Raw genomic sequence first — 16,214 nt, 5'->3', positions numbered from 1 at the left:
ATATTTTTGAAGGTCTAGAAGGCTATGCTGTTTGCAGAATACCTCTGTATTGAACATACTTCCTCATATAGTAAAAAGGAAAAAAGAAATAATGACAAATGGATGCCAAAAGAATACTTTTTTTTACATCCTTCTGTAGCTGTCTCACCACATAAGCCGATTGTAATATTAAGGCGTGTAAACAGCCATATAAAAAAAAAACTTAAACAACCATGGAAATGTCACGTTTCTGGCTGCCTTCCCCTACAGAAAGTTAAGCTAAACAAAGAAGTAACATATTTTTCACTAGACCATAACTTTATAATATAATGGATGTAAATGTGTTAGGGTATATTCACATGGGCGGGCTCGCAGCGAGATTCTCGCTGCGAGCCCGGCAGGTCCTGGCAGTTCCCATAAACTACATACTTGCTGCGGTCTAAACGACCGCAGCGAGTATGTAATTATACCGCGCTTAACCCCTTCTACTCCCGCCGGCTCCCCCGCTGTAAGCAGCATACATTACCTGTCCTTGCTGCACGGGTCCGGCGTCCTGCTCTCCCGTCCGGCCAATTAGTGTGTTGCCCAGCCGCAGCCACTGATTGGCCGGGCGGGAGAGCAGGACGCCGGACCCGTGCAGCAAGGACAGGTAATGTATGCTGCTTACAGCGGGGGAGCCGGCGGGAGTAGAAGGGGTTAAGCGCGGTATAATTACATACTCGCTGCGGTCGTTTAGACCGCAGCAAGTATGTAGTTTATGGGAACTGACAGGACCTGCCGGGCTCGCAGCGAGAATCTCGCTGCGAGCCTGCCCGTGTGAATATACCCTTAAAGTAAAGACTTTTACTCGTTAAGTTGCTATATGTAACTAAACAGTGTCATTATAATACACATCAATTCGTTTTTTTTCTTTGAATTGTCTGGAAATAATATTTGTATACATGTTTGCGTTCTGATATGGTCCCGCATGGGCGCTGCTCATTAGTCTGTCACAGATCGCTTTTACAGAAGTCCCTTCTCCTTTGAACCAACAAAACACAGTAATCACTGAACTCAAGGAGAACAGTGAAAACTCCAATGAAGTACTCAATCAAGAGTCTCCATTGATGCCCCCCAAAATTTAAATATGCAAAACAGGAGTCCGTGGAGTCTCGGTTGCGAGTCTCAAAACACGGGATAGCCAGATATCTCCAGCCTGTTGCCACGGGGTGCCTCCATGATGGGGAGAGCACCACACCACCCTGATAAATAACGCCTTAAGTCCCACTTAGTTGCGAGTATTGGAACATAAATAGGGAAATACCAGGGTGGCCCCTTTTTATCAATGTTTAACTCAAGGAACGAGTATTGTGATCATGACAAGGGCTTGCCAGGGCAGGCATCCATCCCGTGTTTTGAGACTCGCAACCGAGACTCCACGGACTCTTGTTTTGCATATCCCTTCTCTTTTGCCAGCAACTAATTGAATGACATAAATTGATCCATCTTTATTTAACCCCTTGGAGCAAAATCTCATGCATGAACTTCATAGACTACCTTAAGACATTAATAGTGTGTATGTATGACCCAGTCATCACCCAGGCTCAGAAGCTGTGCCCATATGATCACCGCTGGAGCCCAACAGTAAATGACAGCTTGACTGAGTTAAACTAACAGATATGATATGTTGCATTATAGAAATTGGAAATTGCAGTTTGTTATATCAGGAATAGGACAATCACAGGGTTAACCGAAAACTGACAGCACGGATATTTATGTATCCATGCTGCCAGTTTCCTCTTGTCAATCACAGGAGTAGTGTATGTACCTTCCGCAATGCTCTGTGATCCAGTGTGTTAAGGAAAAAAAAAAAAATGCTGGATCACAGAGCAATGTGGAAGGTACAGAAAGTGCACAGCTCGTCTGATCGGCAAGAGGAAACTGACAGCAAGAATATATGCATATCCGGACCGTGCTGTCAGTTTCCCTTTAAATCGAATCTGTAATGCAAACCACTCGTAGCGTTAGTTAGCTTACATCAAGTAATTAAGAGTTGTGGGATACAAATTGGTCCTGGTTCCTTCTTTGGGGTTAAAAAACACATTTGTAATCCGGAGGAGCAGTGTCTGGAGCGTCTGTGCCTTAGGCCTGCAACGCCTCTCGGGTCTCTCTCTCTACCCTCCTTGTCCCAAGCAACACACCTGGGTGGGATTTCTTCTCTAAAGCGCAGTTTAAATTGTGTGCATGCGCTGTAGCGATCAGTACTTCAGGGAAGAAGTCCTGTTTGGAGGCATTGCTGAAGTAGCGTGGAGAGAAAAGCCTGAGAAGCATTACAGGCCTTGTGCACGAGACTCATTGACACCGCTCCTCTGGATTACAGATGTCTTTTTTACTCCAAAGAAAGCACTAGAACCAATTTAAACCCTGCGACATGAAAGTACTTAGGCCTTATACACATGTTATGTGTTTCATGGAAGGCCTGATGTGCCCCCCCCCCCCCTCCACTCAATGTCAGGCCTTCCACAGACTGTGCATCCGTGAAACATGGAACGTGTGTGTGAGGTCAACTAACCAATGGTACCTGTGGTTTGAGTGGAGGGGTGGGAGCAATATCCCCCTTTCATCCCCCTGCGTTTATCAACTTTTTTTCTTTATATACATAACATGAAAATAAATAACAACATGCGTAGTGCAATGAAAAATTTATAAGGAGTGTATCATATGAGTGAATCAAATATGACATTACTAAATAACCATAATATATACTCATAATAGAGCATAGGTCGTGGTCTTGACCTCCACCTGAAAACCCCTCATATTTCACCCTTCGGCTTCCTCGGCGGGAAAATGATACTTATAAAAAGTTTGATTAATCACACAAAAAAACAAGCCCTACCACAACTATACAAAAAAATGGCATGAAAACATTCCTAAGCAATTATCAAGACTTTGTTTAGCTGCTGCAGGGTGTATATACAGATTGGGCCCATTTTTAAAAAATCAAACAATAGTGACTACTGCTATAAACTGTAAATGACAGTGTGCTTATTATATATTAAGTCACCTCGTTGGGGTTCCATGGCCTACAGAAATGCTCATATCATGTGGCTTTGTGTTTTTTTTTTGTTTTTTTTTTATTAATAGTAGGCCATGGTGACTTATAGTATCGTTCTAATTTCCAGTATGGTGGACATCATCCCATATGTAATATTTACTATATTTAGCCTACAGACTTCTGTTACTTATGCAGGAATTGAACTCTCATTCTGGGATAATGTGCGGAGACATGCAGATTGTTCTGATATGTCCTTGGTGGCCAACTGTGCATCCAGAACCGCTGATGTCTAGCACAGACACGGCCTAATAATTACAAAGCCATTTATTCCAGCTTGCTTAGGGTGTGTTCACACATTTAGGTTTTAATTGCAATTAATAGACACAAAGCCAGGAATGCATTTGAAAAAAGAAGTTTAAATCTTTCCCTCATATGTGTCACCCTATCATGGTCCATTCCAATAACTGCAAATAAAAAACAAGATATGTGAACACACCCTTATCATTGTAAGGAGGCTTTTTGGGTCCTCCTTACCTAAAGCTGCCTATACATCTCCAATAACTATTGGCCGAACAATTGTTGGCCCACTGTCTCTGCCATGACTGTTTGGCATGGCTGAACATTCTTGTGTTCTGTATGAGAAGTGGAAGGGTTAAAGCGACTCTGTACCCACAATCTGCCCCCTCCTAACTGCTTGTACCTTCGGATAGCTGCTTTTAATCCAAGATCTGTCCTGGGGTCTGTTCGGCAGGTGATGTAGTTATAGTCCTAAAAAATACTTTAAAACATGCAGCCCTGTGTCAAATTGGCGTGGCCTAGAGTGTCTGTGCCCAGGCTTGCACTGCCTCTCCGTCCCTCCTCCCCGGCCTCTTCACCTTTAGGAATGCCCCTGGCCAGGTTTTGTCTATTCATCACTTGTCTGAAAACTGCACAGGTGCCTTAACGATCCAACACATGTGCAGTGTTCTTACAGGTGATGAATAGGAGAAAACCTGCCTGGGGCATTCCTAATGGTGAAGAGGGCGGGGAAGGAGGGATGGAAGGCTGGTGCAGGTCTAATGCACAGACACTCTAGGCCACACCAATTTGACACAGGGCTGCAAGTTTAAAAGTTGTTTGTTTAGGACAATAGCTGCATCACCTGCCGAGCGGACCCCAGGACAGATCTTGGAATAAAAGCAGCTATAAGCAGCGGCAGCCACACTGCTCTGGTGCCAATTCATCACTTCCAGAATCAAAATCAGACAGGAAAACAATTATCATGCCTGATCCTTCTCTCTGCTGACATCATCTGTCAGTGGAGACCCAGGCACTCACCGAAGACCCGGCACTCACCCGAACTTTTGCACATGAATTTATTATGTACAATATACACGTTAAATACAGCACACTAAACAGGATGCGTTTCGGCTCTTTTTGCCTTTCTCAACTAGACTAGTTGAGAAAGGCAGAGAGCCGAAACGCGTCCTGTTTAGTGTGCTGTATTCACTGTGTATATTTGTACATAATAAATTTGTGTGCAGAAGTTCAGGTGAGTGCCGGAAATCTTCTTTGCACAGACTGTATTCTGTCCGGGCACCCCCAGCCGTGAGTGCCGTCCAAACTTGCTCTCAAAGACCTGTTGAACTCTTTATTTTAGAATTAGAAGTCAAAACATTATGTATTATTATATTTTATAGGACTTTTCAGTTTCTTTTGCTTCAGTTAAAGAGGACCTGTCACCCCCCCCCGTGCCGGGGTGACAGGCTCCCGACCCCCCGTTACAGCACCCTATACTCACCTAATCCCGCCGGGTCCCGCTTCTGGAGGTGGTCGGGTGACGGAGATACCAGCCGCTGCAGCCCGGAGCGTGCACTCCTCGGATGAGTCCAACGCTAGAGAATGACGGAGCGCTGGACTCTCTTGTCATTCTCTATGGGTGTTGGACTCATCTGTCAGCGCGCGCGCCGGGCTGCAGCGGCTGATATCTCTGTCACCTGACCACCTCCAGAAGCGGGATCCGGCGGGATTAGGTGAGTATAGGGTGCTCTAACGGGGGGTCGGGAGCCTGTCACCCCGGCACGGGGGGTGACAGGTTCCCTTTAAGGATATAATAATAATAATAATAATAATAATAATAATAATAATCATTTTATCTCTATATAGCCAATATATTCTGCAGCACTTTATAATTCTGGGGGTAGTTCCATTGACAAAAGCAAGCATTACAGAGGTATACATGTGACCGTCAAGCCAAACATGCGGCCCTGCTCGCAAGAGCTTCCAAAATGTCCTTGTATTCTATCACTCAGATAGTATTGTGGTTGGTGGTATCACAGTTTACATAATACAATAACAGTAGTATAGGTGTTGCTTCCATAGCCATAGGTCTTATCATCCTATATATATTTTTTTTCATAACTTTCAATGGATTGAAGAAAACACTTTCAACAAGTGTGTCTATTGATTAAATATGAACAGAAAGCTCCTACAAGCACAGAGGGAAAACAGCAGGGTTTAAATAACATTTTAAAGCTGTCATAGCCATTGCTTACAAGCAGAATTCTTATCTTAATATCGATAACCGGTATGTCTGTTTTTTGGTTCATTCTCTTCTCATGTATGCCCATGTGACTGACCAGGTGGAGTGGTTTTCCATCTGCAGCGTTAACACGCACTCGGAGGCCCCTTTATAAACTTTTCTCTGTGCATTATTAGATATTTTAAGCAACACATGCAACCTGAGATGCCTTAAGAAACATCCTGAAGGTCTTTTGGAATCTTTGTGTTGGTTTCAGGTTCTTCCCAGAGTTTCCCTGTGAGACAGTGAGTTGAGTATCACTTACCTCTCGCTTCCTTGAGATTAAAGCATTGCTCTTTTTAACCTTAACTTCAGGGAATTCAGCAAGTGAGATATAAGTCCACTCCCTGTGCCCAGATAGGGAGGGCTGCTTAGGGGGTTTACTTAGCTTCATTTTATTTCCTAACTTTTTGTAACAAACAAAAAAAAGAGGAATGTAGAACTTTTTTCTTAAAGTTATTTAATGTTTAGTGGAACAGTTATGTTTCATGTTCTTCTATTATTGGTAATCTAGAGGTGGGCAGTAGTATGTAATTACTCCCTGTCATTCAGCTGATTGCAGCATGTCCGCCCTTGGGAACCATTAGTGATCAGCTGGAAGATTTACTTTGGCCCAGTGTTTCGCCTGTTATCAAATGCTAGATATCCTATTGATTAGCAAACAGTACAATGTCTCACCAGAATTTTTTTAAAATTTTGTTTCACTCAACTCGTTTTTTTTTTTTTTGTTGTTGTTTTTTTTTTTTTTGGGGGGGGGGGGGTGGCAAAAGTCCACTTAAAATTCAGTGTGACCCAACAGCTTTGGTCTTTATATATTGTATGTTAAAAAGGTCAAAGAGGTTGTTCCTCTAAAATTAACTTGTCCCTATCCACAGGATGGGGGACATGTAAGAGATCACAGGGGATCCGGCCTCCGTACCCCCGGCGATCTCCAGATTCTTGCTTTTCTTGTGCAAAATTTAATATTAGGCATACATGCGTTGATAATTCTTGCTTAATTTTGTTTGTACAATTGTTAAAAAAATAGACCATGCACAAAAAATAGACAAAAAAAAAAAAAGAGCGCAAACACGCTGATAAATGTTCCCCTAAATTATATAGTCTGGAGGAAAGAGGAGATGGGGGCATGACTTTAACTTACAGACTTGACTCGATCAAAATCTTTATATATGTTGATGATGTAAGTTTTGTTTGGAAGTTTTTGTTTATTACCAAAGGGGTACAATCTGAAGTTAGTGAAGTAAAATTACTGAAAGAGCAGTGGATGCGTAAATAAACTTCCCTACCTGGAATAAATCTCAGTATTATAATGGAAGACTAGATAGGCCATGCATTCTTTTTTCCTCCATCAGTATTCTAGGTTTCTGTGTCAGGAACCTAATCTACATCAACAAACCTCCACCATAATCCAACAGGTGCAGGTCACAAAGGGGGTCAGAAGAGATGTTTGTATATGATCCACTTCATAATTTATTAATAAAAGCCCTACTTGTTTCAAAGCCGTACTGACCTCTTCATCAGGTGCATAAATAGTGATTCCACATGTATCGGGGATCCCATGTACAGAAACAATTACAATATTACACTATATCCGTGTGAGCCTGTCCATAAGCTAAATATCACCTTTGTTTTAAAAATTTCTCTTTAGGAGGAATATATTGTACATTTTTCTTGACTATAGTTTACAGTACAGTGGATCTTGAACACTGTAAGCTGTGATCTGGCCCTATAGAGGCACCGGAAAAGGTGAGTTAATACCCTTTGTTATTTTCCCCTGCTCCCCTGTCTTTTTCATATTAAAAAAAAAAAAAAAAAAAAACAAGGCCGGACTTTTCCTTTAATGCCCATGTCTTGGCGGGCAGTTTGAATGGTTGCTGCCATGTATGTACTTACCCTAACAAAGTAAATTTAGACCAAAAAATTAAGAGAACTACTTAATATCTGTATAAAGTCCTGTACAATATGTGTTTTTAAAGTAATGAGATTGGGCTTCTACTTCCTACAATTGTCACTTCTCTAAAGTTGAAGTCACAGCATGATCTCAGTCATTTTTCGGTAATCACAAATCATATCCAGCTGCATGTAAAGAAACTCTAGTCATTTGGATTCAGATGTTAAGGAAGCTTCCTTAGAGTTAGTCATCCACCCCCACACTAAATGTCTTTCGCAGTAGTATGCAGTTGTCATAGACTTCTGTGATCATATAGGGAGTTGTTTTGATCGATTTGAGATGGGGCTTACAGTTATTCAAAAAGTTTGAGTTATAGTTCAAAGTGACTGCTAACAGTCTGATGTATACTAATTTAGAAGTGTATAACATTGCTGAAATATTTTAGAGGATTTCTTATGATAATGACCCCTTTAAAATTGAAGCTAGCCCAATGATCAGCTGATCGCTGCAGGCCTGACCTCACAAATAACATTAATTGCCATCCTTTCACATAAATGGCAAGCCATGTAATGCACAGATCAGCCGCGTTACCTCCAATTCAGAAGCTAATACGGGATCTCCTAAGTGACAGACCCTCTCTAGGACGCCCTATACAGTGATCTGTTGTCACCTTAAAAATAATTGACCGATGAGGTAATAACAATTATTTCTGTGGGACTTACAGGATATATTCGGCATCAGGTAACCAGGTTTTTTTAATTAAAGTTTGTGTGTTCTCAGCATCTCCAAAACAGATCTTTTTGGGTGTTTTTGATATGCAGTGATACTACCTAACAAAAGTGGTCCAAGGTAGGACAAATAAAACACTGGTGATGGGGTTGTGGGAGTTCAAGTCTCACAGATGCACGTTAGAAGCAATGACTGGCCTGTCTGGATTGATGCTAAAAAAACACTGCTGGACTGCACAGAAACACTGGGGACCTACACAATTTGACTGTTTTAAAGGGGTTGTCTAGGCAGATAGTTTTTTTTTTTTAAGTATATACCTGAGGATTACAAATAACCTGTACTCTCCTCCCTGGCTGTACTATTCCGTCCCCACTGTGAAGGTTTGATGGTCATGATGTGTTGGCCCTGCCCAGCCAAAGAGCAGCTGCAGCGGTGGCCTATCTTAGCAACATCACGACCCCTGAACCATAAAACAGTTGCACAGTAGGGATGGAGTGGTGCCATATCAGTGGCACACGAGTTGGTGAGTACCAGTTACTTTTTAAAATCACCCCCTTCCCCCACATGTAAAACACCTTTAATCCTATAGCTGATTAATTATATACACTAATGGAGACATATAAAAAAAGGATATTTTTATAAACTGAATTGACTGAGTATTAAATTGAGTTTCTTTTCTATGCATATGCCTTATTTTCTGCTTTTACCACTCATGCATTTGCTAAGTAGTAGGGGTTTATACATGTCCTCACTCATTCTTTGGTTTGGATTTCAGAAAGTTAAAGGTATGAATCTGGAAGATGTGGTGGTTCTGAACGTAGACACTAACACTTTGGAGACTCCCTTCGATGACCTTCAAAATCTACCAAGTGAAGTGGTCAGTACTGAATCCTTCCATATTATTCGTTAAAGGGAATGTTTTATTAGAAAATGACTTATTGTTTTAATAATGTTTTTATGTTAAACAGATTTTTTAAGAATTGGTGACAGTTTTTCTACTTTTCCATTTTTCTATCTATATCGTAAAATTATCTTGGAATCTTTCCATTTTCATTCTTCCCGCTAAGGCTAAAACTGATCTGAGACTAGTATCTGTGGTGATAAGAGGAGCCTGCTGTAAAGTGATCTGTAAAGCATTGCAGTGTCATGTGACACCTGTAGGTAGAGGAGACAATAGCAGCTTCCTGTGGAATGACCTTTTCAAAGGTCACAGAGTACGCTCAGTAATGTTTCACAATCATCTCAAGGGGACAGAGTCCGTCTTTTGTTGTCTATGTCCATGAGTCTTGCTGTAACGCATGTTACTAATTACTGGTAAGATCAGCCCAGGCAATATGGCAATCCCCATAACAGTGAATGAAAAGTGAAATAAAGGACAGCCAGAAAACATATTAGAATAAAGGAACATTTTTTAGTATCCAGCACTAATCAGTAAAATAAAAATAATAATAATAATAATAATAAATTGCAAGAAATAAAAGATGCTGTGTCATCTAGTCCTCCTACTTTCTTACATTTATCACATTTAAAAGTGAAAATAGGAAACATTATACAGAGCATAGAGGTTAAAAATACAGCACTGAATATACACGCAGTACTTTGAAAGATGCATGTGATACCTTTAAAGAGAATGTACCATCAGGTACACTCTATTTAAAATCACACATGAGTCGAATGGCGCCGGCATTAACCGAGGCCCTGTTCCCGTGTACGGCGATGTTCAATTCATGTTAACCGGACAGGGGCAAAGCACTGGAGGCGGGCCGGCCCGCCCCCAGTGGGAGGAAACCCCCGCCCCTCCATGACGTGGCCCCAATGATTCTAAAGGACCTATGAGCAGTCGGGGACCGTAGCTATTAGCGAGCACAGGCTGATCACCGCACCCACTAACTAAGACAGTTAATGCAGCTGTCGTAACTGACAGCTGCATTTAAATAGTCCATCCATGGTGTCTGGGGGCAGGATCACCCCCCCCCCACACACACACACACACACACAATGTGATCACAAATGGAAGATCCCTTCTTCTGAACTAGCCGGGCCTCAGCGTCGCAACAATGCTGATCCGGGCTTGCCAATCTAGAGGTCTGGGCTGCAGCAGCCCAGTGCAATACAGCACTGATCTAATCTATGAGAGATCAGTGCAATTGTGTTTCAAGTCCCCCAGGGGGACTTCAAAGAACTGTTGGTGTGAAAAAAAATCCCCTCTCCTAATAAAAGTTTGAATTCCCCCCATTTACCATTTTATGAAAATAAATAAATAATGTTTTGTACAGCCGCGTGCATAATCACTGGAACTATTAAATTATCACATTTCTGATCATGCAAGGTAAATAGCTTAAGCACAAGAAATTGCCTAAATGCAAAATTACAGCTTTTTGGTTGCATCAAATCCAGAAAGATTGCAATAAAAAGCGATCAAAAAGTTGCATATATGCAAACAAAGTACCACTAGAAAGTTCAGATCATGGCGCAAAAAATGACACCTCACATAGCTCCATAGACCAATAAATAAAAGTGTTTTAACCAGGGGCGTAACTAGAAATGGCTGGGCCCCACAGCAAACTTTTGATTGGGCCCCCCCCCCCTCCTCGACCAACCACTATGCCATCAACACACCCAGCTCTACACAGGTTCTATACACCATATAAATTACACTGCAGTTATATTAAGTGACTCACAGGGGACGCCTTCTCTCATTAGAGTTGTTTCCTTTTCATTTTCTTCTCCATCTGTCCTGGGCCATTATAAGAACTCCAAACCACGAATCCACAGAATCTGCCAGACAGACAAATTAGGCTCTGTGTAGACAGCTTATAGATTGCCCCTTGTTCAGTCCTCCATATAGATGGCCCCATGTGCATCTACTATAGTAGAGATCCCGCTCTGTGTAATCCATCTATAGTAGATGACACCCTCTGTGCATCACCTATATCAGAGGTAGGGAATCTCTGCTCTCCAGCTTCTGCAAAACTACAACTCCCATCATGTATGGACAGTCAAAAATAAAGCTGTAGTTTTGCAATAGCTGGAGAGCCAAGGTTCCCTATCCCTGCCCTACAGTATATGGTCCCCTCTGTGTAGTCCTCTTAGATGACCCCTCTGTGTCAACCCCCCCAGTGTAGTTCCCCTTATAGATGCCCCCTAGTCCCCTTCATAAATGGCCCCTCTGTGTTGTCCATCCCCGTCCCGCATATAGGTAGCCCCCAGTGTTGTCCATCCCCGTCCCGCATATAGGTAGCCCCCAGTGTTGTCCATCCCCCATATAGGTAGCCCCCAGTGTTGTGCATTCCCCCCATATAGCCCCCAGTATTGTGCATCCCCCATATAGCCCCCAGTATTTTGCATCCCCCCATATAGCCCCCAGTATTGTGCATCCCCCATATAGCCCCCAGTATTGTGCATCCCCCCATATAGCCCCCAGTATTGTGCATCCCCCATGTAGCCCCCAGTGTTGTCCATCCTTAGCCCCCAGTGTTGTCTATCCTTAGCCCCCAGTATTGTGCATCCCCTTCCCCACATAGCCCCCAGTATTGTGCATCCCCTTCCCCACATAGCCCCCAGTATTGTGCATCCCCTTCCCCACATAGCCCCCAGTATTGTGCATCCCCTCCCCCACATAGCCCCCAGTATTGTGCATCCCCTTCCCCACATAGCCCCCAGTATTGTGCATCCCCTTCACCACATAGCCCCCAGTATTGTGCATCCCCTCCCCCACATAGCCCCCAGTATTGTGCATCCCCTTCCCCACATAGCCCCCAGTATTGTGCATCCCCTTCCCCACATAGCCCCCAGTATTGTGCATCCCCTTCCCCACATAGCCCCCAGTATTGTGCATCCCCTTCCCCACATAGCCCCCAGTATTGTGCATCCCCTTCCCCACATAGCCCCCAGTGTTGTGCATCCCCTTCCCCACATAGCCCGCAGTGTTGTGCATCCCCAGCCCCCACATAGCCCCCAGTATTGTGCATCCCCTCCCCCACATAGCCCCCAGTATTGTGCATCCCCTCCCCCACATAGCCCCCAGTATTGTGCATCCCCTTCACCACATAGCCCCCAGTATTGTGCATCCCCTTCCCCACATAGCCCCCAGTATTGTGCATCCCCTTCCCCACATAGCCCCCAGTATTGTGCATCCCCTCCCCCACATAGCCCCCAGTATTGTGCATCCCCTTCCCCACATAGCCCCCAGTATTGTGCATCCCCTCCCCCACATAGCCCCCAGTATTGTGCATCCCCTTCCCCACATAGCCCCCAGTATTGTGCATCCCCTTCCCCACATAGCCCCCAGTATTGTGCATCCCCTCCCCCACATAGCCCCCAGTATTGTGCATCCCCTTCCCCACATAGCCCCCAGTATTGTGCATCCCCTCCCCCACATAGCCCCCAGTATTGTGCATCCCCTTCCCCACATAGCCCCCAGTATTGTGCATCCCCTTCCCCACATAGCCCCCAGTATTGTGCATCCCCTTCCCCACATAGCCCCCAGTATTGTGCATCCCCTTCCCCACATAGCCCGCAGTGTTGCCCCTCTGATTAAAAAAACAAACACATAACTCACCTAACCCCACGCTCCCCCGTCGGTCGCCGGTCTCCTCTTCTCTCTGCCTCCGCTCGATGAGCAGCCCTCTGGTGAAGTCCCGGCAGCGTCATCGCTGAGCGCTCAGTGTACGCCGCGGCGGCTGGGACTTCCGGTTTGTGTTCTTAGTACCGGAAGTCCCAGCCGCGGCGGCGCACACTGAGTGCTCAGCGATGACGCTGCCGGGACTTCACCAAAGAGCTGCTCATTGGGTGGGACACTCTTGTGATCGCAAGCAGAATGCTTGCTTGCGGTCACAAGAATGATTGACAGGGCGGGAAGCCTATGGCTTCTCGCGCTGTCAGTCAGAACACTGAACACCCGGGAGGCCCGCTCGGCCGCCGGGTGTTGCAAGCGGTCATCTTCGGGGGGCCAAGGCCAAGGGCCCCCTGATGTTAGGGGCCCCGTAGCAGCCGCTACGGCTGCTACGGCGGTAGTTCCGCCCCTGGTTTTAACCCCTTCGGGACAAGGCTAATTTTTCGTTTTTGCGTTTTCGTCTTTTCCTCCTTGTGCTTAAAAGGCCATAGCACTTGCATTTTTACACCTACAGACCCACATGATCCCTTATTTTTTGCGTCACTAATTGTACTTTGCATACTTGCATAATTTTTGCATAAAGTATACTACGAAACCAGAAAAAAATTCAAAGTGTGGTGAAAAAAAAAAAAAACGCATTTCTTTTATTTGGGGGGAATGTGTTTTTACGCCATTCGCCCTGGGGTAAAACTGACTTGTTATGCATGTTCCTCAAGTCGTTACGATTAAAACTATATATAACATGTATAACTTATATTGTATCTGATGGCCTGTAAAAAATTCAAACCATTGTTAACAAATATACGTTCCTTAAAATCGCTCCATTCCCAGGCTTATAGCGCTTTTATCCTTTGGTCTATGGGGCTGTGTCAGGTGTCATTTTTTGCGCCATGATGTTTACTTTCTATCGGTACCTTGATTACGCATATACGACTTTTTGATCGCTTTTTATTAAATTTTTTCTGGATTTGATGTGACCAAAAATGCACAATTTTGCACTTTGGGATTTTTTGTTGCTGACGCCGTTTACCGTACAAGATCAGGAATGTGATTAATTAATAGTTCGGGCGATTACGCACGGGGCAATAGCAAACCTGTTTATTTATTTACTTTTATTTAAAACCTGGGAAAAGGGGGGTGATTCAGACTTTTATTAGGGGAGGGGGCTTTTTACTAATAATACTTTTTTTTTTTTTTTTTTTTACACATATACTAGAAGCTCCCCTGGGGGACTTCTAGTATATACACTTTGATCTCTCATTGAGATCTTTGCTGTATAGATATACAGCAAAGATCAATGAGATTGGCACTCGTTTGCTTATGGCTGCTGCAGCCGAAAACAAACAAGTGCCGAGTCGGGGACGGCGCCATCTTGGAGAGGTCCCCGGCCAGCTTCAATAACGGAGATCGCTCCTCCGGGACAACGTCCCGGAGGAGCGATCTCCGCCACTAGACACCAGGGAAATGCTGCATCCGGTAATCGGATGCAGCTGTCATGTTTGACAGCTGCATCTAAATACTGTATTAGCGGGCACGGCTATTGGACCGTGCCCGCTAATACCGGCGGTCCCAGGCTACAAGCGGCACCCAGGACCGCCACGGTTCAGAGAGGGGTCGCCGCGCGGCCCCGCTCTGAACGCCCGCACCTGCGCGAGGACATACAGTTACGTCCTCGTGCGGTAAAGGGTTAAGGAACATTTCATTTCTTTACAGGTATTAATTTTTTAAAAGCTGTCAAATAAAATAAAAAATTGTTGTAATCGTACTGATTTGAGGAACATAGATAACATATCAGTTTTACCATGGGGCGAACGGCATAAACACGAACCCCTCCACAATAAATTTAAAACATTTAAAAAAAACTTGCATTTTATGTTTAATTTCACAGCACGAATAATTTTTTCCCGCTTTCACACCATATTTTATGAAAAATTAGGTCTGGTATTGCAAAGTACATTTAGTGGCACAAAAAAATAAGGGCTCATGTCAGTGTAGGTGAAAAAGTCCAAGCGCTAAAAAATACAAGGAGGAAGAAACGAAAGTGCAAAAGTTAAAACTGACTCGGTCATTAATGGGTTAAAGAGAACTATTTTCTTATTGTATATGATTTGTTATATTTCTTTGTCATTATGGGAAGGATACTATTTTATCTTAATTGAGATTAACATGATTTTGGCAAACACACTATAACAAGACCAGTATTATCAGTACTGCTATACAATGACCACTGTGATTACCACCATGCTGTTACTGAATAAAATCAAAACTATGTCAAAACCACTATCTCACTATCCAGTAACCAAATATTGGTAGATACCAGCTCTGAACAGGCTCTGCAGGCCATACAAATGATGACGAAATCTCACTACAGAATCTGCCAGAAAAACATATTAGGTTCCTTGCAATAGGAATAAGAATAGGCTGTGCATTCATAAAGTAGGTAGGCCCTCAGTAGCAACTCCCATGTAGGCATTCCCCTGTAGGTAACCCCCCTAGTAAATTGTATTCACCATCTAGGTAATCTCCCCTGCAGGTAGCCCAACCAGGTAGTTAGCCCCCTGTCCCCTGGTGGTAAACCCCCACCAGTAATTAGCATTCCTAGTAACTAGCAACTCCATTGTTGTTAATCTCCCCCACCCTCACGTGGACTCCTTTAGGCTATGTTCACACTGCATATGAATCCGTCCGTAGTGCGAACCGCGAATATACGCACATAGTTTTGAGGTTGATGCGTTTGCTTGAAAGTATACGATATACGCCCGCACAGTACACACTACGTATGAGCTTACGGCCGGATCGTATATGGCGCCGTGAAAAATGAACAAGACCATTGTTTGAGGATGGAAATGTTAAAACTCACGGCCGTGGATTTCCATGCGGTCCCGTACGAAGTACTTATTTCAGCCAAATTGAACTTGATTTTTCGATCCAAAAGGTTCTGTGTGGTTTACGGGGCTGGGCGAAGATTTCCAAGTAACTGACCTGCTAGGGAAGCATAACTGTACTGCGGGCATATGTTCGTGGTGCGTACGCATCCGGCCACATGTCGATTTTTTGCACGCCGTAGTTTCAGACGCACATGTACGGCAGCGTAAGACCTGCGTACGGATTCATAGGCAGTGTGAACATAGCCTTAGGGGTGCGTTCACACCAACAGGATCCGCATCAGATCTGCAGCAGATTTGATGGTGCAGATTTGATGCTGTGTTCAGTTATTTAAATGAAAATCAGTTGCGGATCCGGTTAGTGTGAACGTATCCTTAATATTTTTTTACCATCACGACCTCTACCTTTTCACTCTGCAAGTGGTGCTTTAGTGGGAGATGGAACAGCCTGGCAGGGCAGGGAGCCAATGACTCCTCACTCTGTCAGTACTCCACATTTAACTGATGTTGGCGTTGCCACT

At 44.0% G+C, this 16,214-nt stretch overlaps 1 protein-coding gene across 5 annotated transcripts in view; it reads left to right on the top strand.

Annotated features, from left to right (window-relative positions):
* DENND1A (DENN domain containing 1A) overlaps positions 1 to 16,214 on the top strand; it is a 539,466-nt gene that overhangs the window by 314,307 nt on the left and 208,945 nt on the right. For all 5 annotated transcript variants that reach the window (XM_069985728.1, XM_069985725.1, XM_069985726.1 and 2 more), the window contains one exon: positions 8,969 to 9,070. In XM_069985728.1, the coding sequence (XP_069841829.1) occupies positions 8,969 to 9,070 (102 nt within the window). The remainder of the gene's footprint in view (positions 1 to 8,968; positions 9,071 to 16,214) is intronic.

Source organism: Dendropsophus ebraccatus, chromosome 10, assembly GCF_027789765.1.
Source record: "Dendropsophus ebraccatus isolate aDenEbr1 chromosome 10, aDenEbr1.pat, whole genome shotgun sequence".
Classification (NCBI taxonomy): domain Eukaryota; kingdom Metazoa; phylum Chordata; class Amphibia; order Anura; family Hylidae; genus Dendropsophus; species Dendropsophus ebraccatus.
This window is presented reverse-complemented; position numbering and strand designations above follow the sequence as displayed.